This window comes from Ambystoma mexicanum, chromosome 3q (genome assembly GCF_040938575.1).
Source record: "Ambystoma mexicanum isolate Mex_15411 chromosome 3q, UKY_AmexF1_1, whole genome shotgun sequence".
In the NCBI taxonomy this organism is placed as follows: domain Eukaryota; kingdom Metazoa; phylum Chordata; class Amphibia; order Caudata; family Ambystomatidae; genus Ambystoma; species Ambystoma mexicanum.
Genome location: NC_090926.1, coordinates 1075117719 through 1075144249, shown reverse-complemented (window position 1 = coordinate 1075144249; position 26531 = coordinate 1075117719). Strand labels below are relative to the sequence as shown.

General features: G+C 49.7%; 1 protein-coding gene across 1 annotated transcript in view; it reads left to right on the top strand.

The window, feature by feature from the left end:
- Positions 1 to 26531, top strand: part of FASN (fatty acid synthase) — a 297582-nt gene that overhangs the window by 123930 nt on the left and 147121 nt on the right. The window contains exons 5-9 of the mRNA XM_069655327.1: positions 410 to 610; positions 5841 to 5963; positions 11157 to 11272; positions 17221 to 17355; positions 23593 to 24055. Of these exons, the coding sequence (XP_069511428.1) occupies positions 410 to 610; positions 5841 to 5963; positions 11157 to 11272; positions 17221 to 17355; positions 23593 to 24055 (1038 nt within the window). The remainder of the gene's footprint in view (positions 1 to 409; positions 611 to 5840; positions 5964 to 11156; positions 11273 to 17220; positions 17356 to 23592; positions 24056 to 26531) is intronic.

Genomic DNA, 26531 nt, shown 5'->3' with positions numbered 1-26531 from the left:
GGTCCTGGTGCTTGGGGATGGGTTCTGGTGGTGCCCATGGGTTGGCGCTGGAGGCCTCATGCTCAGGGCTTGGTCTTGATGCTTGGGGATGGGTTCTGGTGGTGCCCATGGGTTGGCGCTGGAGGCCTCATGCCCAGGGCTTGGTCCTGATGATTGGGGATGGGTTCTGGTGGTGCCATGGATGGGCGCTGGAGGTCTCATGCTCGGGCCGTAATGCCAGTGGACGAGCTATCATGCCCAGGGTTTAGGGGTGAACACACCATGCCCAGGGCTTGGTCCTGATGCTTGGGGATGGGTTCTGGTGGTGCCCATGGGTTGGCGCTGGAGGCCGCATGCCCAGGGCTTGGTCCTCATGCTTGGGGATGGGTTCTGGATCTAATCTGCCATGTGTTCTTTCGCCCTCTCTCAGGTCCCAGCTTATCCATCGACACAGCCTGCTCCTCCAGCCTCCTGGCGCTAGAAAACGCCTTCAAAGCCATCCTCCACGGGGAGTGTGAAGCCGCCATCATCGGGGGGGTCAACCTGCTGTGCAAGCCCCACACATCCGTGCAGTTTATGAAGCTGGGCATGCTCAGTCCAGACGGGGCTTGCAAGTCCTTCGATGCGTCTGGTGAGGATTGTACCATTGCGTGGGTAGGGTCTGAGATAACCTCTGAAAATGATTGGACCGCTAACACTCACCATTTCTGAAATGGAGTGGGAAGCAAACGTGGTGAACCGGCTGGTTTAAGGTGTCAGAAAAAGTGCGAATAGTGATTTCTTTAGACTTTTACAATGGATTCGCGTAGAATCCGCCTGCTGTTACAAAGTGTAAAAATCGGGCGGATTCCATAGGAGAATACATGCTGGTGTTAACCCTTGTGGTGAATGGAAGGAGTGTAGTGAGGTTAGCCCCTTCCATGTCCCCATTCCGCTTCACCACACAAACAAAAACCTTGGGGTCTGAAATAAAGTAGGGAAAGGCATGCGTGTATGCGCTAGCGGGTAACACATCTCTGTACACCTATTTTTCCGACCCCCCAGTGAAAGGTACTGATGAGGCAACAACAAGCAAAATGGCCAAAAATATAGCAAAGCACCAATAAAACACAGGGCGCATTCAACACCAGGTGAAACTTAAACGTAAGCTTAAGACTACTAGCCAACTTTAGTGATAGCCTAGGTCTCTTGCCATTAAGCACAGGTGAACAACACAAAGTTAAAAAAGCAAAGTAAAGGAAACACTCAATCAGATGCGAGAAAACGGCATCCCTTAAAGATTATTCGTCTACCGTAACTCGGAATGGCACTTAGCGGTGCTCTACTGTGCAATTTAGAAAAACGGCGACCAAGACTGACTTAAACATTGCCAAACGCGTCATCTGCAAAGCATTAGTGAGGTAGCCAACAGGGGGGCACAAAAAAAATCTGGACACCCCCAGCCAGCACCGAACAGGTGCAGTGGAGCAATGCCAAGGGAACGCTGCTATAGGGCGCAGTTGCAAGCCACCCCACAGTATAAGCCACGGGCAAGGGGCTAGTTATGAGGGACTCCGCTGTGGGGCGTAGTTGTAAAGCCACCCCACAGTGTAAGCCATTGGCAAGGGGCTAGTTATTAGGGACTCCGCTGTGGGTCGTAGTGCAAAGCCACCCCACAGTGTAAACCACGGGCAAGGGGCTAGTTATGGAGGGACGCCGCTGTGGGTCGTAGTGCAAAGCCACCCCACAGTGTAAACCACGGGCAAGGGGCTAGTTATGAGGGACTCCGCTGTGGGTCGCAGTTGTAAAGCCACCCCACAGTGTAAACCACGGGCAAGGGGCTAGTTATGGAGGGACTCCGCTGTGGGTCGTAGTGCAAAGCCACCCCACAGTGTAAGCCACGGGCAAGGGGCTAGTTATGAGGGACTCCGCTGTGGGGCGTAGTTGTAAAGCCACCCCACAGTGTAAACCACGGGCAAGGGGCTAGTTATGGAGGGACGCCGCTGTGGGTCGTAGTGCAAAGCCACCCCACAGTGTAAGCCACGGGCAAGGGGCTAGTTATGAGGGACTCCGCTGTGGGTCGTAGTTGTAAAGCCACCCCACAGTGTAAACCACGGGCAAGGGGCTAGTTATGAGGGACTCCGCTGTGGGTCGTAGTTGTAAAGCCACCCCACAGTGTAAACCACGGGCAAGGGGCTAGTTATGAGGGACTCCGCTGTGGGGCGTAGTTGCAAAGCCACCCCACAGTGTAAGCCACGGGCAAGGGGCTTGTTATGAGGGACTCCGCTGTGGGGCGTAGTTGTAAAGCCACCCCACAGTGTAAACCACGGGCAAGGGGCTAGTTATGAGGGACTCCGCTGTGGGGCGTAGTTGCAAAGCCACCCCACAGTGTAAGCCACGGGCAAGGGGCTTGTTATGAGGGACTCCGCTGTGGGGCGTAGTTGCAAAGCCACCCCACAGTATAAGCCACGGGCAAGGGGCTTGTTATGAGGGACTCCGCTGTGGGGCGTAGTTGTAAAGCCACCCCACAGTGTAAACCACGGGCAAGGGGCTTGTTATGAGGGACTCCGCTGTGGGGCGTAGTTGTAAAGCCACCCCACAGTGTAAACCACGGGCAAGGGGCTAGTTATGAGGGACTCCGCTGTGGGGCGTAGTTGCAAAGCCACCCCACAGTGTAAGCCACGGGCAAGGGGCTTGTTATGAGGGACTCCGCTGTGGGGCGTAGTTGCAAAGCCACCCCACAGTATAAGCCACGGGCAAGGGGCTTGTTATGAGGGACTCCGCTGTGGGGCGTAGTTGCAAAGCCACCCCACAGTGTAAACCACGGGCAAGGGGCTTGTTATGAGGGACTCCGCTGTGGGTCGTAGTGCAAAGCCACCCCACAGTGTAAGCCACGGGCAAGGGGCTAGTTATGAGGGACTCCGCTGTGGGGCGTAGTTGTAAAGCCACCCCACAGTGTAAGCCACGGGCAAGGGGCTTGTTATGAGGGACTCCGCTGTGGGGCGTAGTTGCAAAGCCACCCCACAGTATAAGCCACGGGCAAGGGGCTTGTTATGAGGGACTCCGCTGTGGGGCGTAGTTGTAAAGCCACCCCACAGTGTAAACCACGGGCAAGGGGCTAGTTATGAGGGACTCCGCTGTGGGGCGTAGTTGCAAAGCCACCCCACAGTGTAAGCCACGGGCAAGGGGCTTGTTATGAGGGACTCCGCTGTGGGGCGTAGTTGCAAAGCCACCCCACAGTATAAGCCACGGGCAAGGGGCTTGTTATGAGGGACTCCGCTGTGGGGCGTAGTTGCAAAGCCACCCCACAGTGTAAACCACGGGCAAGGGGCTTGTTATGAGGGACTCCGCTGTGGGTCGTAGTGCAAAGCCATCCCACAGTGTAAGCCACGGGCAGGGGGCTTGTTATGAGGGACTCCGCTGTGGGGCGTAGTTGTAAAGCCACCCCACAGTGTAAGCCACGGGCAAGGGGCTTGTTATGAGGGACTCCGCTGTGGGGCGTAGTTGCAAAGCCATCCCACAGTGTAAGCCACGGGCAGGGGGCTTGTTATGAGGGACTCCGCTGTGGGGCGTAGTTGCAAAGCCACCCCACAGTGTAAGCCACGGGCAAGGGGCTAGTTATGGAGGGACTCCGCTGTGGGGCGTAGTTGCAAAGCCACCCCACAGTGTAAGCCACGGGCAAGGGGCTTGTTATGAGGGACTCCGCTGTGGGGCGTAGTTGCAAAGCCACCCCTCAGTGCAAGCCACGGGCAAGCGGCTTGCGATGGAGGGACGCTGCTGTAGGGCCGAGTTGCAAAGCTGCCCCACAGTGTAACTTAAGTGTCTTTGCCCCTGTCTCTCCTCGCTCTTGTACCCTATTCCTGTCCCTCCTTGGTCCTGTCTCTCCATTCTGCTCTGTCTTTGCCCCTGTCTCTCCTCACTCTTGTCTCTCTGATACTGCCCCCTTCCCCTGTCTCTCCATTCCGCTCTGTCTTTGCCCCTGTCTCTCCTCACTCTTGTCTCTCTGATACTGCCCCCTTCCCCTGTCTCTCCATTCTGCTCTGTCTTTGCCCCTGTCTCTCCTCACTCTTGTCTCTCTGATACTGCCCCCTTCCCCTGTCTCTCCATTCCGCTCTGTCTTTGCCCATGTCTCTCCTCACTCTTGTCTCTCTGATACTGCCCCCTTCCCCTGTCTCTCCATTCTGCTCTGTCTTTGCCCCTGTCTCTCCTCACTCTTGTCTCTCTGATACTGCCCCCTTCCCCTGTCTCTCCATTCCGCTCTGTCTTTGCCCCTGTCTCTCCTCACTCTTGTCTCCCTGATACTGCCCCCTTCCCCTGTCTCTCCATTCCGCTCTGTCTTTGCCCCTGTCTCTCCTCACTCTTGTTCCCCTGTTCCTGTCCCTCCTTGGTCCTGTCTCTCCATTCCGCTCTGTCTTTGCCCCTGTCTCTCCTCGCTCTTGTACCCTGTTCCTGTCCCTCCTTGGTCCTGTCTCTTCATTCCGCTCTGTCTTTGCTCCTGTCTATCCCTCTCTTTGCTACTGCCTCTCAACGCTCTTGCCTACCTGTTCCTGTCCCTCTTTGCTTCTGTTTCCCAATTTCGCTCTTTGCCCGTCTCTCCTCGGTCTTGTCTCCTATATCCTGTCCTTTCTTGCCCCTGACCCCCACTCCTCTCTCTCTTTTCTCCTGTTTTTCCCCACTGTTACCTCTGTGTTCCTGTCCCTCCTTGCCCCCCCAATTCCTCTCTTTGCTCTTGTCCCTCCTCGCTCGTTTCTCCCTGTTCCTGTCCCTCCTTGCCCCCGTCACACCATTCTTTTCTCCTGCCTCTCATCGCCCTTGCCTCCCTGTTGTTGTCCCTCTTTGCCCCTGACACCCCATTTCTCCCTTTGCTCCTGTTTCTCCTCGTCCTGGCCTCCCTGTTCCTGTCCCTCTTTGCCCCTGACACCCCATTTCTCTTTGCTCCTGTTTCTCCTCGCCCTGGCCTCCCTGTTCTTGTCCCTCTTTGCCCCTGACACCCCATTCCTCCCTTTGTTCCTGTTTCTCCTCGCCCTGGCCTCCGTGTTCCTTTCCCTCTTTGCCCCTGACACCCCATTTCTCTCTTTGCACCTGTCTTTCCCTCTCTTTGCTCATGTCTCTTCTCGCTCTTTTCTCCATGTTCTCGTCGCTCCTTGTCCCTGTCACATCATTCTCTTCTCCTGCCTCTCATCGCTCATGCCTCCCTGTTCCTGTCCCTCTTTGCCCCTGACACCCCATTTCTCTCTTTGCTCCTGTCTCTCCCTCTCTTTGCTCCTGTTTCTCCTCGCCCTGGCCTCCCTGTTCTTGTCCCTCTTTGCCCCTGACACCCCATTTCTCTCTTTGCTCCTGTCTCTCCCTCTCTTTGCTCCTGTTTCTCCTCGCCCTGGCCTCCCTGTTCCTGTCCCTCTTTGCCCCTGACACCCCATTTCTCTATTTGCTCCTGTCTCTCCCTCTCTTTGCTCCTGTTTCTCCTCGCCCTGGCCTCCCTGTTCCTGTCCCTCTTTGCCCCTGACACCCCATTTGTCTCTTTGCACCTGTTTCTCCTCGCCCTGGCCTCCGTGTTCCTGTCCCTCTTTGCCCCTGACACCCCATTTCTCTCCTTGCACCCGTCTTTCCCTCTCTTTGCTCCTGTCTCTTCTCGCTCTTTTCTCCCAGTCCCTGTCGCTCCTTGCCCCTGTCACATCAATCTCTTCTCCTGCCTCTCATCGCCCTGGCCTCCCTGTTCCTGTCCTTCTTTGCCCCTGACACCCCATCTCTCCCTGTCTTTGCTCCTGTCTCCTCTCGCCCTTTTCTGCCTGTTCCTGTCCCCATTGACCATGTCACCCCGTTCTCCTCTCTCTTTGCTCCTGTCCGTCCCCGCTCATGTCTCCCTGTTGAACCCACTGTCCCAGGCAATGGATACTGTCGGTCGGAGGCGGCTGTTGCAATCCTGGTGACCAAGAAGTCCATGGCCAAGCGGGTGTATGCGACGGTGGTGAACGCTGGCAGTAACACTGACGGCTACAAAGAGCAAGGTGAGCCGGTGAGAGTGCCCGGTGACTGCGAGTGCCAGGCGAGGGCTGTTATGGGGAACGAGAGGAGGCTGATTGGGGGTTGGTGAGTGTCAGAGGCTGGATGATTTGTCTGGGGCTGTTAATCACGCTCTAATTGAGCCACGGGGCCGGTGGGACAGGCCAGCGTGGGCCGGTGTCTGGGTCAACATGGGTCCCTTTAATGACTATGAAGCTGCCACAGATCATACAAATCACTCATCTCATATGTGTGGGACAGCGCAAATCCCTACATATGTTCCACTGTTCCACAAGAAAATGCATTTCTAGGGACTGTCGCAACTGTTTGTTGTGAAAAGTCACAAATTGCAGTTCATTGATTCTTTCCAATTTCCTTTGGCACCTGGGATTCTTTTTGTGCCAGTATCACCCTGATGTCAGTGGTGCATTAGGGATCCCCCCTTTGCTTCTCCCAGACTTCTCCCAGACATCCTCTTCCAGTGTTGCCTCTTAAACACGTTCTTCTTCATGTGTTTACATCTTCTCACCTTTATTCGTCTACATCTTCACGTGGTTAAGGTGGCAGTGAACATGGTAAGGCCGCCTGTAAGGTTAGTGTTGGGGTCAAGGTGGGGGTAGGGGACAAATATGGGTTAGAAAAGAAGCAGAAGAGGAAGTGAACGTTATACCATGTGAAAGACAGAAGAAGTAAAGGAACGAAGAGAAAATAGTGACCAAGTGAATGAAGGAGAAATCAGGACATTCATCAAGACATTCATCCGGGCATGGGCAAAGCTGGAGTAAAGAGCCTGTGACTGTCGGAGGATGTGGGTGGAGCCTGTGGCTAAGCGAGGGAGGAGTCTGCTTCTATCCAAAGTGAAGCTGGAGTAAAGAGCCTGTGACTGTCGGAGGATGTGGGTGGAGCCTGTGGCTAAGCGAGGGAGGAGTCTGCTTCTATCCAAAGTGAAGCCAGAGTAAAGAGCCTGTGACTGTCGGCGGATGTGGGTGGAGCCTGTGGCTAAGCGAGGGAGGAGTCTGCTTCTATCCAAAGTGCAGCCAGAGTAAAGAGCCTGTGAATGTCGGAGGATGTGGGCGGAGCCTGTGGCTAAGCGAGGGAGGAGTCTGCTTCTATCCAACGTGTATGGGATGAGCCCTAGGGTGTCAGGAGTCTGTGGGCAGTCTTACATTGTTATGTTATGTTAAAGAGACTTATTAAGCGCTCGATCACCTGAGGGCATCATGGCTCCAGTGAAAGGAGAGAGAACAGCCTAGCCTAAATAACTACTAAAACAGAAAGGTGTTAAATGCCTTTCTGAAGCTAATGTAATTTGGCAGATTTTTCATAAACTGCGGAAGGCCATTCCAGAGCTGAGCTGCGGCCACAGAAAAAGCACGACCACCAATACAGCAACCACGAACCAGAGGAACACAAGAAGGCCAGCTGTGGCTGAACGCAAGGACTGTGTGGGAAGATAGCGGGAGAACTTGCCACAGAGATATTCCGCACCTTGAAAAGCCTGTAAAGCACGGTGGACCAGGCACAACGCTTGAAGATAATGCACTGGGCAACTGGCAGCCAGTGTAACGAGCGCTTTACTGGAGATATGTGGGCACCATAGGAAGAAACAGTGGCGACCTGAGCAGCCATATTGTGTAGTCGTTGGAGCCGTTGAATAAGACTCTTAGGTTGAGATAGATACAAGGAGTTACAATAGTCGAGTCGACTAAGCACAAGGGCAGCCACTACTGGAGAATGAAGATGAGGAGGTAACAAAGGAAGAACCTTCCTCAAAATTCTAAGATGAAAATGGCCTGCCTTGCAGACAGCGGCAACTTGGGAGTCCATAGAAAGTGAGGCCCAAATGATGACCCCCAAATTCCTCACCTTGTCAGTCGGCACAGGGAGTGGACCCAAAGAAGAAAGCCAGAAAGAAGACACCCATAGTGAGGGGTTGGGGTAGAACCCACCACCAGCACCTCCGTCTTGTCCCCGTTCAACTTCAGCCAGTTGTGGTTCATCCACTCGCCAACGGTGGTCAGGCACCCCCACAGGCGTGACAACATCTCAGCCTGATCAAGGACTAAACAAAGGAGCGTATAAGACACACAAGAGGCCAGATGTAGATATTGAAGAGAATTGGGGACAAGGTGGAGCCTTGGGGGACACTACATAGGAGTGCAAAAATAGAAGAAAGAAATGGAGGAAGTGAAAGAGTCTGAGTTCTCTCGGTCAGGAAGGAGGAAAACCAGGTTTGAACCTGGCCTGAGATTCCGACTTGGGCCAGGCGGTCAAGCAGGATGGCGTGGTCGACAGTGTCAAATGCCGCTGACAGATCTAATAAAATCAGGGCACTTACCCCTCCTGCATCAACCAACCTGGTCATATCGTCAAGAACCGAGACTAGGACACTCTTAGTCCCCCGACCTGGCCTAAAGCCAGATTGGGCAGGATCAAAAAGCTGCGTGGATTCCATATAAGATGAAAACATAGGAGAGACAAGAGACTCTAAGAGTTTCATAAGAACATAGGGAGGAGTTTGGTGGCAGCCCAAATCAGAGTTGGATTAAGACCCTCTGTAGCCTCTAGGCAGTAGGACTTTGGGCGATTGACATATTAAAACACTAGTTGTGAACTTGTACATATACTCAGCAAGAAGGTCTGATCTGTTGTGAATTCAACAGAAAGCCTTTTTCTTCAAAATGTCTCAGCTCAGCCTTTGGCTCTCCAGATGTGTTGCAGTGCAACTCCCATCTGCCCCAGCCAGCATGATGAAGCCAGAGGGATCATGGGAGTTGAAGCCCAGAACATTTGCATAGCCTTGTATATGGAAAGCTATTTTCTGTAGCAATCGAAACCATGTGTACTATGTTTTTGTTGTTGTTCAATGCTGCTGCCTCAGTACCTACTGAACACTGAAGTGCCTAGATTCCTCTGGGCTTTGTGCGCTATACAAATGACTAAATAAATAAATAAACACCCTCTCTTTCATGACGAAGGCGAGCTAGGACAGGCTGCAGACCTCAGATCTTAGATTTGGGCTGAAGCCTTCGGGAGCAGTCCAGAAGCACATGCCTTTGTGTCTCTTGGATAATCCGATCACGACAGCCTTATGTAGAAGCCTCTCGGATCTCCATCGGCAGGGTCTTAGGGCATCAGGAGCGTGTGGGAGTGGGTTTACATTTCATGAGGTTTGCATGGAGAGTCTTCATGCATCATGAGGTCATGGGCAGGGTCTTGCATCGCCTTGCTTTGGCTGGCATTCTTAAACTGTCATGTGTTTGGTATCTGAGTCGTGGAGTTTTGGGGGTTTGTCGGAGGAACCTCATAGTTTCAGGGATTGGAAGGCAGAGCTGGGGCGAGTGCCCATTCCTGATCAGTGGGGAAAATGGAGAATAGACACATTCGGGGAGATGCGGGAGGAGTGTTCTTTTGGGAATTGCTGTATTTACTAATTTGTTGATATAATGTGGTTTTATAATTCGCCGACTTCAATACAATCAATCAGAGCAGAGAATTGTTTCTGAATGGAGTGAATCCAACGGACGTGCCTCAATTTCAGGGTCGCTGAGAGTCTTTTGACCACGTTCAGGGAGTTTGGGACGACTATTGGGTCGATTGCTAGACCTCAGGGGAGGATGTGTGTGGGTAGGTGGATGGTGTCTGTTCAAGGAGTTTGGGGTGACTATTGGGGCGATTGCTAGACCTCAGGGGAGGATGTGTGTGGGAAGGTGGATGGTGTCTGTTCAGGGAGTTTGGGCGATTGCTGGGGAGATTGCTAGACCTCAAGGGAGGATGTGTGTGGGAAGATGGAAGGTGTCTGTTCAGGGAGTTTGGGGCGACTGTTGGGGAGACTGCTAGACCTCAGGGGAGGATGTGTGTGGGAAGATGGAAGGTGTCTTTTCAGGGAGTTTGGGGCGATTGCTAGACCTCAGGGGAGGATGTGTGTGGGAAGATGGAAGGCGTCTGTTCAGGGATTTTGGGCGACTGTTGGGGCGATTGCTAGACCTCAGGGGAGGATGTGTGTGGGAAGATGGAAGGTGTCTGTTCAGGGAGTTTGGGGCGATTGCTAGACCTCAGGGGAGGATGTGTATGGGAAGATGGAAGGTGTCTGTTCAGGGAGTTTGGGGCGATTGCTAGACCTCAGGGGAGGATGTGTGTGGGAAGATGGAAGGTGTCTGTCAGGGAGTTTGGGGCGACTGTTGGGGCGATTGCTAGACTTCAGGGGAGGATGTGTGTGGGAAAATGGAAGGTGTCTGTTCAGGGAGTTTGGGGCGACTGTTGGGGCGATTGCTAGACTTCAGGGGAGGATATGTGTGTGAAGATGGAAGGTGTCTGTTCAGGGACTTTGGGCGACTGCTGGGGAGATTGCTAGACCTCAGGGGAGGATGTGTGTTAGAAGATGGAAGGTGTCTGTTCATGGAGTTTGGGCGACTGTTGGGGAGATTGGTAGACCTCAGGGGAGGATGTGTGTGGGAAGATGGAAGGTGGAGATTGCTAGACTTCAGGGGAGGATGTGTGTTAGAAGATGGAATGTGTCTGTTCATGGAGTTTGGGGCGACCGTTGGGACAATTGCTAGACCTCAGGGGAGGATGTGTGTGGGAAGATGGAAGGTGTCTGTTCAGGGAGTTTGGGGCGACTCTTGGGGAGATTGCTAGACCTCAGCGGAGGATGTGTGTGGGAAGATGGAAGGTGCCTGGTCAAGGAGTTTGGGGCGACTGTTGGGGAGATTGCTAGACCTCAGGGGAGGATGTGTGTGGGAAGATGGAAGGTGTCTGTTCAGGGAGTTTGAGGCGACTGTTGGGGAGATTGCTAGACCTCAGGGGAGGATGTGTGTGGGAAGATGGAAGGTGTCTGTTCAGGGAGTTTGAGGCGACTGTTGGGGAGATTGCTAGACCTCAGGGGAGGATGTGTGTGGGAAGATGGAAGGTGTCTGTTCAGGGAGTTTGAGGCGACTGTTGGGGAGATTGCTAGACCTCAGGGGAGGATGTGTGTGGGAAGATGGAAGATGTCTGTTCAGGGAGTGTGAGGCGACTGTTGGGGAGATTGCTAGACCTCAGGGGAGGATGTGTGTGGGAAGATGGAAGATGTCTGTTCAGGGAGTGTGAGGCGACTGTTGGGGAGATTGCTAGACCTCAGGGGAGTATGTGTGTGGGAAGATAGTAGGTGTCTGTGAAGGTCCGTGAGAGGGGTTGATGACGCCTTTCCTCGTTCCCAGGTGTGACGTTCCCATCGGGGGAGATGCAGCGCCGGCTGGTCAGCGCCATCTACAGGGAAGCCCAGATCCCGGTGCAGGATGTGGAGTACATCGAGGCCCATGGCACTGGTACCAAGGTGAGCAAAGACTGTGCCGAGCAGGCACTGTGCACTGGTGTCCAGCCAGTCCTGGATCTGAGCGTGTCTGGCTCTCTGTAGGGTTGGCACGTGTGAGAGTGCACTCTCAAGTGAGGCTCCCTGCAGATCCACAACCCTCCCATTAGTCCTCAAAGTGCCAATCCTTGCAGAGAGTAGCTTGACCCCTTAAGTGCCAAAGACGAGTGTGCTCATCCTTTTTGCATCGACTTGCATAATAGCCTGGCAGGAACCAGCACAGAGGAACTCAACACAATGCCCCAATAACTACCCGAGAAGACAGTATTTCCAGTGCAGCCACACAACAGCCACCATCAGTATCATGGGGTTACCAGGACATATTAGAAAGCCACCCAGTCAGCAAAGTCTAAGGTCCTTCGAGAACCTACCTCTGCAGAGCAGCACCGACCACTCCTTCAGGAGGGGGTCCTGCCTGGGCACATTAGGGACACCTAGCCGAGGGCCGCTCTACCCTCGGATGAACCAAGGCAAGAGGAACAACGTCGTTCACACGTGCAGTATTCTCTCCCACCCACGTTCCTACACACGCTGCGCCCCCCTCTGCTTCCCCACGCACATCCCCAACTAAGCGTTTGCCGCCAATGCTCAGGACACGCTGGAGTGCGAGACAAGCATTGGCCATGCCAAGGGCCATTTGCCAGGCACTGCTGTAGTGGTATTAACTGCCCTTCGATGCTAGCAGCTGCAGAATAAAAGCGCAATATTAATTCTGCAAATAAATAAATAAAATAGTGTCAGTACCGGGGCATATAACAAAAGTGCCTGTACTCTGCCATGCAGATATGAACGGGGTAGACACCCAGATGCACTCTGCATTCCTTCCTTGTCCTACGGCCATTCAGAAATACCCTGTACTCCTCTGTCATGCAGAAAGGAAGAGGGTAGACACCCAGATGCACTCTGCATTCCTTCCTTGTCCCACACCCATTCAGAAATACCCTGTACTCCTCTGCCATGCAGAAAGGAAGAGGGTAGACACCCAGATGCACTCTGCATTCCTTCCTTGTCCCACACCCATTCAGAGAAAAAAAACCTGTACTCCTCTGTCATGCAGAAAGGAACGGGGTAGACACCCAGATACACTCTGCAGTCCTCCCTTGTCCTACGGCCATTCAGAAATACCCTGTACTCCTCTGTCATGAAGAAAGGAACGGGGTAGACACCCAGATACACTCTGCATTCCTCCCTTGTCCTACGGCCATTCAGAAATACCCTGTACTCCTCTGTCATGAAGAAAGGAACGGGGTAGACACCCAGATACACTCTGCATTCCTTCCTTGTCCTACGGCCATTCAGAAATACCCTGTACTCCTCTGTCATGAAGAAAGGAACGGGGTAGACACCCAGATACACTCTGCATTCCTTCCTTGTCCTACGGCCATTCAGAAATACCCTGTACTCCTCTGTCATGAAGAAAGGAACGGGGTAGACACCCAGATAGATACACTCTGCATTCCTTCCTTGTCCTACATCCATTCAGAGAAAAAAAAACCTGTACTCCTCTGTCATGCAGAAAGGAACGGGGTAGACACCCAGATACACTCTGCAGTCCTCCCTTGTCCTACGGCCATTCAGAAATACCCTGTACTCCTCTGTCATGAAGAAAGGAACGGGGTAGACACCCAGATACACTCTGCATTCCTTCCTTGTCCTACGGCCATTCAGAAATACCCTGTACTCCTCTGTCATGAAGAAAGGAACGGGGTAGATACCCAGATACACTCTGCATTCCTTCCTTGTCCTACGGCCATTCAGAAATACCCTGTACTCCTCTGTCATGAAGAAAGGAACGGGGTAGACACCCAGATACACTCTACATTCCTTCCTTGTCCTACATCCATTCAGAGAAAAAAAACCTGTACTCCTCTGTCATGCAGAATGGAATGAGGTACACACCCAGATACACTCTGCAGTCCTCCCTTGTCCTACGGCCATTCAGAAATACCCTGTACTCCTCTGTCATGAAGAAAGGAACGGGTAGACACCCAGATACACTCTGCATTCCTTCCTTGTCCTACGGCCATTCAGAAATACCCTGTACTCCTCTGTCATGAAGAAAGGAACGGGGTAGACACCCAGATACACTCTGCATTCCTTCCTTGTCCCACACCCATTCAGAAATACCCTGTACTCCTCTGTCATGCAGAAAGGAACGGGGTAGACACCAAGATACACTCTGCAGTCCTCCCTTTTCCCACATCCATTCAGAAAACCCCTGTACTCCTCTGTCATGCAGAAAGGAAGGGAGCAGACACCCAGATGCACTCTGCATTCCTTCCTTGTCCCACACCCATTCAGAAATACCCTGTACTCCTCTGTCATGCAGAAAGGAACGGGGTAGACACCCAGATACACTCTGCATTCCTTCCTGTCCTACACCCATTCAGAAAAAAAACCTCTACTCCTCTGCCATGCAGAAAGGAAGGGGGTAGACACCCAGATGCACTCTGCATTCCTTCCTTGTCCCACACAGCAAACCCTTGTACTCCGCTGCCGTGCAGAAAGGAACGGGGTAGACACTCAGGTACACTCTGCATTCCTTCCTTGTCCCACACCCATTCAGAAAATAAACCTGTACTCCTCTGTCATGCAGAAAGGAAGGGGGTAGACACCCAGATGCACTCTATATTCCTTCTCTGTCCCACACCCATTCAGCAAACCCTTGTACTCCGCTGCCGTGCAGAAAGGAACGGGGTAGACACCCAGGTGCACTCTGCATTCCTTCCTTGTCCCACACCCATTCAGAAATGCCCTGTACTCCTCTGCCATGCAGAAAGGAAGAGGGTAGACACCCAGATGCACTCTGCATTCCTTCCCTGTCCTACATCCATTCAGAGAAAAAAAACCTGTACTCCTCTGTCATGCAGAATGGAATGAGGTACACACCCAGATACACTCTGTAGTCCTCCCTTGTCCTACGGCCATTCAGAAATACCCTGTACTCCTCTGTCATGAAGAAAGGAACGGGGTAGACACCCAGATACACTCTGCATTCCTTCCTTGTCCCACACCCATTCAGAAAACCCCTGTACTCCTCTGTCATGCAGAAAGGAAGGGAGTAGACACCCAGATGCACTCTGCATTCCTTTCTTGTCCCACACCCATTCAGAAATACCCTGTACTCCTCTGTCATGCAGAAAGGAACGGGGTAGACACCCAGATACACTCTGCATTCCTTCCTGTCCTACACCCATTCAGAAAAAAAACCTCTACTCCTCTGCCATGCAGAAAGGAAGGGGGTAGACACCCAGATGCACTCTGCATTCCTTCCTTGTCCCACACAGCAAACCCTTGTACTCCGCTGCCGTGCAGAAAGGAACGGGGTAGACACTCAGGTACACTCTGCATTCCTTCCTTGTCCCACACCCATTCAGAAAATAAACCTGTACTCCTCTGTCATGCAGAAAGGAAGGGGGTAGACACCCAGATGCACTCTATATTCCTTCTCTGTCCCACACCCATTCAGCAAACCCTTGTACTCCGCTGCCGTGCAGAAAGGAACGGGGTAGACACCCAGGTGCACTCTGCATTCCTTCCTTGTCCCACACCCATTCAGAAATGCTCTGTACTCCTCTGCCATGCAGAAAGGAAGAGGGTAGACACCCAGATGCACTCTGCATTCCTTCCTTGTCCTACATCCATTCAGAGAAAAAAAACCTGTACTCCTCTGTCATGCAGAAAGGAATGAGGTAGACACCAAGATACACTCTGCAGTCCTCCCTTTTCCCACATCCATTCAGAAAACCCCTGTACTCCTCTGTCATGCAGAAAGGAAGGGAGTAGACACCCAGGTGCACTCTGCATTCCTTCCTTGTCCCACACCCATTCAGAAATGCCCTGTACTCCTCTGCCATGCAGAAAGGAAGGGGGTAGACACCCAGATGCACTCTGCATTCCTTCGTTGTCCCACACCCATTCAGAAAACCCCTGTACCCCTCTGCCATGCAGAAAGGAAGGGGGTAGACACCCAGATACACTCTGCATTCCTTTCTTGTCCCACACCCATTCAGAAATGCCCTGTACTCCTCTGCCATGCAGAAAGGAAGGGGGTAGACACCCAGATGCACTCTGCATTTCTTCCTTGTCCCACATGTCTCCAAATGTGAACAATTACAGTATGCCAAGAAGGTAAAGAATCTAGGCTGTTGGTGGCAGGAGAATTTAGGGAGTGAGAGTCAGGTGGGAGCGAAGGTAAAAACAGTTTATTTTGCATTGCGCTCACTACAGAGTATATTACCCTACATTCCAATAGAAGATAAGGCGACTGTGGTGGGGGCAATGACGAACCCCCACTTGGATTATTGCAATAGCCTGTTAGCCGGTATTACAAAAAAACAAATGGACAGGTTGCAGAGAGCACAGAATGCAGCAATCAGAGTAATTGGGAACCTTAGGAAACGGGATCACGTTTCATCAACCCGGAGATCCATACATTGGCTGAGGGTAGAGGATAGAGTCAAATTTAAGATAGCATGTTTGGTTTTTAAATGTTTGAAGGGGTTAGCGCCCGGGTACTTGGCTGATAAGATTATACCATATCACCGCAAAAAAATCTATGATCAGAGGACAAATGTCTCCTTTGTAGCCCACGAACGAAGTTTGTATTGAGAGGAGATAGAAGCTTCGGAGCATCGGGCCCTAGAGTCTGGAATAAACTCCCTTTAGAAATCAGAATGTGTGACACCCTTGAGTTATTTAAGAAGAAACTGAAAACGATCCTATTTAACTAAAGGAGAAAAGGGAATGTTAGAACTGCAACGTTAATTCGTCCTTCCTTTTGTTCAATGTTAAATTTAGTTGTCATCTGCACCCGAATATGGTTTACTCCGTCTGGTGCGCTTTATAAATTCCTCAAAATCAAACTCAACTCAAAATCAAACCCTCATTCATCGTGAGCAAAGAAGGACAGAGAATTTTGGGGAGCTGCTGATTATTCCTGAATCAATGGCAAAAATGCTTAAGGACTATTTAGCAAGATGGCCTCCTTGCCGCAACTCCCCAGCTCAAGTAGGGTTGGTGGGCCTCTCGTGGCAACCTGGCGTTGCATGGACAGAGAGAGAATGTCCCCGCCGGGCTCTCCTTGCAAGACCTCACACTGCCAAGAGCACGCCAGATGAAAGCATGGGACGTGTGTTCCACAAAGCAGCCACATCAACACAATTCTCAACTTTTAAGGTTGTTTAAACAAAAATTGTAGGGCGGTGCGTCACCCAATCGAAGGGTAGGAAAACATGGTAGGGATTGCGCAGTCATGTGCCGCCGGGGCCTGTGGAGTAAGGGCAGACAACCATCCCTGTGCAAGCCATGAGTGTCTACAGGTATGCACCCTATAGCAGAAGTAGAATAGCGCTGGGCGGTGGTCCAAGAAGCAGCCCAAAGTACACCCCACTCAAAAGATACTCTGGCATAGTGCTAAGAGTGCAGCATGTACACAGTATAGCCAGTCCTGCTGTCATCACAGCTATGATCTCGGTGGAAGCAGCTGACACACACACACACAGCCGCTGCACTGTTCAGATTCACAGCACACTGCACCACAAAGAAGATCTGTCTCGAGGGCCACAGATAGGTGACTGCACCCACCTCCCCACCCTTTCATCTCTTAAGGTTGTCAAGTCATCCCTTCCCATCTCTTCACTTGAGGACCTCCATCGTGACGGAATTAGCTGGAAAGCTTCAGGATTGAGTGGAGAGGCTAACATTTCCTGATTCCTATCCTTTTGCAAGGGTGAAATAAAATGTTGAAACTAACTGGCAATCTCCTGGTTGGGCTGAATTGGCATCTCAGTTTACTGCCTCACCAGATCCACCCTTTGTTGCTCTTTTGCTTCTGCCAATGAGCCTTCCATGTCCTCCTGAGATGTCTTCTTGTCCTAACCCTTCCTCTATCCTGCTTCTTGTCTCCTCAGGTGGGAGATCCTCAAGAGGTCAATGGAATTGTCAGTGTTTTCTGCGAATCGGAGAGGGGGCCGTTGCTGATTGGATCCACCAAGTCAAACATGGGTCACCCAGAACCCGCCTCAGGGCTTGCAGCCCTAGCCAAGGTAAAGTAACTTCACAACCATTGAAGGAACCATGTAGTACATTTCTCTGGTGCGAATGTGGGTGTGGCAGGGACCCTAAAGCCGGAGCAACATTCGGTGACGAGAGTTGCTGTAATGATAAGGGGGGAAAGGATCTACAAGAGTTCTGTTTTTATGTGTTAAATCCTGCTTCCCTTTAATTAAATTCTTAACCCTTCTGTAAATGGTCTCTAGTTTATAAATGCATGTTTCTATACTATGGTCACCAAACCAAGAACAATCTTCTAATTGTTATCTCACCAATACATGTAAAGTGGAAGCATCCTTCTCCTTCTCTAATCATCACATCTCTTTTAATAGGACCTTGTTCTGCGTGTCCGCATGCAGCTTCTAAATCACATTGTCTAGTGTGCCGGCCGCTACGCATGCAGCTCCTTCTCCAAGTCCTATTTAAATTCACACTGGGGTTTGTTTGCTCAAACTAGTGGAGAGTTGGCTCAGAGGCATGCATTCCAGATACCCACAATGAATAAGCATTCAGACATATTTGCATATCATTGTTTTGACAACTGCTTATTTGCATCATTTTGGCCCATGAGAAACCCTGCTGGATTGTACTCTTTCGTGGAACGACAAGTCAATCACTAACATCTGTAAGAGGGAAATCCATGCCTTCTGCACCAACCAACCTTTCCAGCCTCTCTAGTTCTTTGTTCTGTTTTATTCTGTCATCTGTGGTGTGATACGTGGCCCCTAATTATGTGTCAGGAAATTGATCAAGAAAGGGATTGGATCTCTTGCATATTATTTAGACATGTTACATGATAGAGGTCTCAGTACTGATCCCCAATTGGATCTACATAAAACCTTCTCCCAGTCTGAAGTTGAGCTGCTACATGTATCATTATCCCAGACTCTGATTATTTCCCTTATTCCTAATCGTATGTGAATTTAGATGCCCCTGTTAACAAGAGGGTGCAAGTCACAGGGGACCCACCTGGTAGATAATAAGGCGTAGTTCCAGGCAACGGTGGAAGCAATGCAGAAGATGAACACATTTGTCTATTTCTCGCTACTTGGGTAGGGATTTTTCCAGGCACCCTTAGATTCTGCTAGGGGTCAGGGGATTTGTTTGCAATAGAAAGCAGTCTAATAGACACTGGGATCCTGAATATTGCTGCAGGCAGTATACTTGATCATGCACACACATTTCATCACATTCTACAATGAGGACAGCCGCTAGGCCTGTGGTGCAACTGTGATCTTGCATTTAGTTGAGGAGTCTTCAATTTTGTTTGCGCTAGGGTGTTGTCTAGTGGAAGGTCTGCCTTAAAAGCCTTCTTTTAAATGTTGTACTAACCGTAAGGTGGTATATGTGGGCTGTCCGCTCAGAACCTGCCCATTTGCGGGTATAGGTCATGAACAATTTACTCTGGATGAGCTGCCTGATGAGCTCCATGAACCCTCAGAGAAGTTGGAAAGTATCTATTTCTCAATGGTAAGATATATAATCCAAAGTCTTAATGGCTACATTTTCATGATCAGTTTTTTTTTTGTCACAGTAGTTTAGAAGCCTTCTTTTGGAATGGTTGTGGTTCCTTGAATCCTTCTCCATACAACGTTTTTAGACCTGGTTGCAGTATACACGCTAGCTACGCGTAAACATAAACTAAGAGTACAGTAACATCTGCTCCACGGGTTCTTTTTTCGGCTAACTCCTGAGATGATTGGACGGCCGCATGCTACACAATGAACTCATCTCATCTTGCAAGGTGCCAACCAGTTGCAAATGTATGAAAGGACCTGCCCGATACATCTAATGGGGACTTATAGCTCTACAGAGATACACAGAGCAATAACAAAAGACAAGTGGGAGCATCTTCATCGTCAGTGTAAATTGCACGTAAAGGACCACCACCATTTCCACTTAAGTTCAAAAGTTCTCACCCACGCAATTTTTAACTTTTCCACCACGTGGTGAAAAAGTTAAAAGCAAAACACAGGCAAAATCACCTGTACTATTCACTTTTACACTACTCTGGTGGAAACATGTAAATGCCTCCCGCAGTTAATGAACGTGGGTGGCATTTACACCAGATTCCTATGGAATCTGCTTAACAGGTGCAATTTCCGTCGGGTTCCACAGCATTTCCACTGGCATCACAATCCATGCTTGCGGTAAGGCAGCATTAGACGGAGCAGGAAATGGAGGCAGTCATCGTATGTCCTCCTTGCTCCCCAACTCTGCCTGTCAAATGGGTGAAAATCTGGTGGATCGGACGAAGTGGTGCCGACAGCGTTTCCAGCCAGTTTTTCAATTCACTTCACCTTGAAAAGGACCACTAGTGACATGTAAATGATGAGACAACTTTGCAAACCAGACACTGAAAAGATTACCAGACACCAATAACACTGCACGCACACTGGGACTTGGAGCAAACTTTGCGGCAGCAGCATTGGAGACTTTCATCCAACACCAGTTGCTGAAGCTAATTACAAGGACCTGTGCCAAACCAAGATGCAAGAACTCTGTGGTAACTTCTATAAACCTAGAAAGTCAATATTAAAAAAAACTCACACACAAATCTATAAGCACCAACACCTAAATTTAAAGAATAACTCTGGGAATTCAGCAAGCACTGGTCAAGAAGTGATTCATGAAGTACAACAAGCTGAACGCCCCGCACAACCTGATGTGAAAATCACCCGCATGTGCTCTGTGAAGCAGTCGCTCAGCGCGTCACTAAGCAACAAGCAGACCGCCGCCAAGGCGGACACTAGACAGAACTCCAACCGCAAACCTGGCAAAACCACCACAGCTAACACAAGGATCCCTTATTAGGGACCCACAACTTCATCTCACAAAGTGCAGCAAGTGGTTCATAGAAATCAGAATTCAGGATCTAAAGTGTAAAAACAATTCAAATTAAAATAAAAAATTATGGGGTACCTAAACACTAAAGAGGATTAAAGCTTGAAAATCCTATACTTTATAACAGCAAATAATTTGGCTCCTTTTATCAGATACAGTGGAATTGGAAGAAACAAAATGTTTTCTTGTGTAGATCAATCGAAAGCTGATATATGCACTTTTAAATGCCAATAACGCTGTAATTTGTGACCAGAAGTCAACTGCATCCAACGCTTTGTTAATAATTTCTGTTGAACGGTGTCTTCATGAAGAGCGTGTTTCCACGTAGAAAGGAAGGACAGTTCATGAGTGACTCCCTTTAAGGGCAGGGACATACAAAGAATTGGAGCCCACATAATAGCCCCCTTTTATGTGGGTATAACCGCTCATTATGCTGGCACATGCACAACAAGCCGCCCCACCCTGTGGCTGATGCATTGTACCGTTAGCAAGATGGACTTTGGGAGCTTCATTTTGGTCCTACGCACCCTGCATTCAAGAAGTGTCTCTGCTGCCTTTTCTTGTTCTATTCGCACTTATCACACCACCAACCAGCTGTGGATCCTGTTCTCAACCTGGTGTACACCTCTGCTACTAAGGAGAGAGCTTCCACCTCATGGATTTCCAAAATGGCTGATCTAAACTGCCATTACTATTAAGGAAATCTGTCATACCCCATTAGGATACATACATTTGGCAGGTCACTGCTCGTCATTGGTCAGACCTCCAGCGTAGACTTGGAAAGAAGGCCTTGACCTCTGGTTCACTTCTGAGCTCTAACAGTTGCTGGACCCAGCTTTATGTGCCCTTTCCTTTCAACCCTTGATGTTCTAATCGTGAGACGTCTCAGCACCTTTTTAAACTAGACTTTATCACTATACTTTAGGTGTCTTAATGAAGTTTTAATATAGGAAAATCCTATAGGCCTCATTACAAGTTTGGCAGTGCCATACATTTTTGACAGTATCTTCATTACCGTCACTTTTTGGTGGTGATAGAATTGCTGCCAAATTTCCTGATTTATAAGATTGGAGGATCTGGAAGCGAATCCTCCCCTTTACCTCCAAAAGTTGGTGGATTTACCGTTGCGTAATTACAAGTCACAGTAAACCTGCAAAAATCGCTATCGACTCCACAAATGGTGGTAAAACCGCCTTAGCATCACTTGTAATCCGGCAGTATATCTCCTGAATAGTGCGGTTGTAATTGAAAACAAGTTTGATGGTGATTCTGTTGGAAAATTGTACAATTACCGGAATAATGGGGCCCAATAAATTACGGATCATCAATGAATCCGATTGACAGTACAGTACTGAGATCAATAGATTCTGCTCACTCAGCAAGGGATTGTGGGTATTGTGACGAATCTGGGTCATTTGTCTCTTTTCCCCAAGAGTGAGCCTCCCCCATTGACGCTAGGGGGGTGTGCCTGCTCTGCAAGACCCTCCCTACGGTTTTGGGCAAGCGAGACCTAACTGAGAGAGACTCCCCCTTCGGGGATGAGAACTCCGAAGGTAGAGGGTCACCTCCCCTGAACACTGTACTCTCCACTTTATATGAGAGCCAAAGAAATTGCGAAGGTGAAAAAGCCTTTTTGTTTTTCTGACCCCACTCTTGAACCCTCCACAGACTCCACATCTTATAATCAGAAGCACGTTACCACTCGTAACAGAGATTCCTATAAAGATGCCAACGGCCTCAGTTGGAGGAGGAAATTCCCTGTCGCTAATTCAAACGGAAGGGGAGGAGACGTGCAGGGTGGTTGCTGCTGCTAGAGCTCAGAACACAGAGAGGACATGATGGGCCAGCAGCCCATGGAACACCACGGAATGCAGGGATGCCGGGAGCGAAAGCGCTTCAGCCCCCATACCGAGAATCGATCGAGGAGAAGAAGACCCAGAGCAGTGACGAGGCTCCGAGAATGCCACTGCAATAGGAGGCACTAATGCCGCAGGAGGAGATGAACACTGCCGAAAGCAGAGTCACCGACCCTCCCTGTCTGAAGCGCCATGAGAGATCATGTATGCGGGCCGCATAGAAAGAAGGGAGGCAAGCAAGCGGTTGAACGCTGTAGGGAAGCTGCAACCCTAAGTCATCCACTGGCGAGTGAGCCTGCGAGCAACCTTAGTAGGGACCGATGTGTCCGGAATATGGAGAGAAAGTCTAGGCACACGGAAAGCCAAGAAAGCCAGATCGAAATGTCCCATAAGGAGGTAGGGATGCAAACAGACCAGAGAAACCCAGGGATTAGAGAACCCGTGAATAGCCTACACAAGGGCTGAGGTATCCCGAAGGACACAAGGACTAATACCAATGCTGAAAGCCAAGAAAGCCAGATTGCAAGGTCCGACAAGGAGGAAGGGACGTAAACAGACCAGAGAAATACAGGGGTTAGGGAATCCATGAATAGCCTATACAAGGGCAGAGGAGTCCCGAAGGGCACGGGTACTGATACCAATACTGAAGGCCAAGAGAGCCATAAACGGGAACTGAAAAGTGGACCACCCATGCTAACCCAAAGTGTGAAGACTCATGTGTGCGAGTTGAGCCTTAATATACAGCATTGTTGGAGGGGCTACATCGAGTATCCCATTGGACCCAAGCATTGAACCTTTATTGAATTGAGTTATATGTTTTGAACACTTGAAAAGCTTTCATGAGATGAGTGAATCTGTAACCAGAGGACCCAAGAGAGACAATCAACTCAAGAAAGACATTTCTCAAAACTGCAGATATCTACGTACTTGTTTTGACCCTTATTAGGGATCCTCAGTGCAGTATAGTCTGACAAACCTGTGGATGGAGCATTGGGTCTGCTTAGCACACACCAGTTAAGTTATGCTGCATTTAAACATGCTTGAAACAACCCTTCCCCCTGAAATGTGAAAGTAGAATAATCAATTTGAAAGTAACACATGCCACCTAGTCACCATGGCTGGAAGTGCACCGCCAGTTCAGAGCGTCATCAGCAAGGGCTTCTGGGTATGCAAATTAGCCAAAATGCAAGCCTTTTGCAGCAGAAAACTGCCTTTGTTTTGCAGGGCAGTCTTATACTCAGCTTCATCATTAACATTACAATGAATCACATCTTAAGACCAGTTCCTGAAGGAGGTATGTTTGTGTTGAAGGTGTGTAGCATATACAAATGCTAGTTCTGTGAATTGTGTAGTAAATTCATTCGTGGAACAATTAATTTTACTGTAATCTAAAGCTGGCCTTCTTTCAACTCTGCTAGTACTTCCAAGGTTGGGGAAACCTGGACGGCATTAGGTTCTGTGGTCCTACAAGATCCAGTGAGTTTGAACACAGAACAAGTCATAGTTACTGAACATGTTTCTCTTTTCCAGGTGATCCTGTCCTTAGAACATGGGCTGTGGGCTCCCAACATCCACTACAACACGCCAAACCCTGACATCCCTGCCCTGCTCGATGGTCGGGTCCAGGTGGTGACGCAACCAACTCCTATTAAGGGCGGCATTGTTGGCATTAACTCTTTCGGTTTTGGGGGCTCAAACGTCCATGTCATTCTAAGACCCAATGAGAAGAGCTCCCAACCCTCCGATGAGACACTTGGTCTCCCACGATTGGTCCAGGTTTGCGGCCGGACGCAGGAAGCTGTGGACACGTTACTTGAGCAGAGCAGGCGACAGGCGAAGAACAGCACCTTTGTGAATATGATCAATGATATCTCAGGGAGCCCAGTCGCGGCCATGCCCTACAGGGGGTTCTCCCTGGTGAACGGCGAGAGTGACGTGAAAGAGATTCAGCAGTGCCAGGCTGGTGGACGCCCTCTCTGGTACATCTGTTCAGGTAAATGGAATCCTAATACTGTCTGTCAAGATCCTTTGGCAAAATATTGAGATCCTCTTAAAGGGAAAATGTAGCCTCCCTGGTGCAACGTTTGACAAAGTGTGGGACTGAATCCTACTCCTTCTGGTTGGCTGGACCATCATAAACCAGCTATACTGGTGCAATTTAAACCAATGTGACCTGTCAAGGTTTTGCTGTTGCTACTAACATGTAAGACTGACTCTTCCCTATCTAATGCCATCCTGCCATGATTGCTCAACTGGTGTGCGGTGGTTCTGGCGCGCAGGCTATTGACTCAAGGGGTGATTGCTTGTAGTTTAAGGTCTCGCTCCTCTTAAGAATTCCAGTTTGGACCCTAGTGAGTTGGGGACCTCTAAGGAAATAACCAATCTCTTAATGATTTTTGTTATTTCTTTAAATACTATCTGCCTCTGTTTAAGTGCATCTTGATCTTAATGGTTTGCTGGACTGACATCATTTAGGCTTCGAACACATGTGACAGAAACCGCCAGTGATGGGTTATGTATTATAACTGGGATGCAGCTTTCGATACCGTGAAACATGCAACTCTAAATTAAGTGAGGGTGGGCCATAATCATTTATGTACAATAAACAGGAATAAGTAATGTTGTTAATAAGTTCACTTTTTTATATGTAAAAGTCATTTGTTTTTATAGCCTACCGCTGTTATTGCTGTAGCTTTGCAGTGCAGCGCTGTATCCTTGCGGTAAAGTGCATTTGCTGCATAGGGCAGGTATCTGACAGGCTGAAATCTGGTGCCTGGTTGAAAGATGCCTTGGTTGTGCATTTACTATACGACACGAGCAGCAGGCATAAGGTGGGTTAGGAGGGGTGCTCCGAACTGGTGCCGCACGCCTGTCGCTGCAGCCCAAGCGTGCTAAGGTAGGCCGTGAGTCCTTTTGTGTGCATCTATTGACCGGTGCGGTGTGGGGGCAGACTCTGGTATTGGATTCCCTGCATCTTCCCATCTGGGGCACATAATAGCAGTCTAGCTTGCATGCCAGTGGGAAGGCTGGAATCTGGTGTATCTGGTGACTTTGCAACGGATGTTAATGCCAGTGGTGTGCGCTCTACCTGGCACTGCATCCCAGTGATGCTTTTGAGAAGTGCATGGTGGCCGGTGCAGCCTCTGCAGAGAGCAAGAGTTATTCAGAGTTTATATAATCTCAATGTACAGGATAACTGCAAGAGATTGCTGAAGCGTAATGGAAATAGGTGCATCTGATATATAGGTGTAACTGTGACACACGTCATGCCAGGTTCCTCCCACTTGAAGTGCTGTAATAAAAGGTATTATTATTACTCAAAGTAATGGCATTTCATCGTCTGGCTCAGAAGAATGAAGGGCAGTTCAGGCTCTGCTGGGATGTTTAATGCTTGGTTGCAGATTTGAGTCCAAATGCTTAACTCGCGGAGCCTTCGTACTGATGGCTTGCAGATCTGTCTCTTGGGCGTGGAACTGTGGAAATCCACACATCGCTACTGCCTTCAAGTCTTTTTGAGATGAATGTGGCACCCTAAATCCAGCTAGCTGTCAATTGCAATCTAGAAGTAAAATCATATGCCTTTGATGCCCATCAGTATCTTCGCCATCAGAACCACTGACCCAAGTTTGAACAGATCAAATGTGAAAAATGGTGGATGTATGGGAGCTACCAACTATTATCTGGGCAAACCATTTCCCCGAGGACAAGGACAACATCCTTTCTAGGGATTTCTTAAGAGCAATTGTTCATGATATAGAGGATGAGTGAAGTGGCCAAGCCATACCTCTTCCTTATAGCTTAATCAACTCAAGAAAGGCATTTCTCAAGACTGAAGACATCTACATACTTGGTTACACCTTTATAAGGGATCATCAGTGTACTATAGTCTGACAGACTCCTCCTTATTCTTGTTGGGATGGCTCCTCAAGGGACAGAACTGGCGATTTCCACCTGGAAAGATAATGTTCGCTGTTAGCCACCCTTGTCAGCCGCGCCCCTCAGATAAAGATCCTCCCACTTCCCAGTCTCCCTAACATACTGAAGGTGGAACCTGCACTGCTTATCCTCTGACACCGTTTTGAGGTGAAGCAAGTCAGATATACTCACCACTGACACCCCGATGATATTCATCCTGGCTTTTAGCATTTCCCTCTGAGGTCTGAAATTTTGCATCCCATCATATAGCGATCCACTGTTCCTGGGCTTTCGCACACCTCACGATTCGCAGAAGTGACTCTACCCACCTTAAACTTGCATCCTTTTAAACCTGCATGGCCCACTCTTAGCCTATTCCAGATAGTTTCCTCTCTGCATGCCAACTCTGCGTTCCCCCACATCTCTTATACTGAACCTTCCTTTGTGTCACAAAAGTATCCCATCTGCTTTGCTATTCTCCCTTAACGCCACCTTTCACAGCCACCTGAACCTCAGACCCACTTAAGGGGATCACTATATCCAGTACCTCCCTA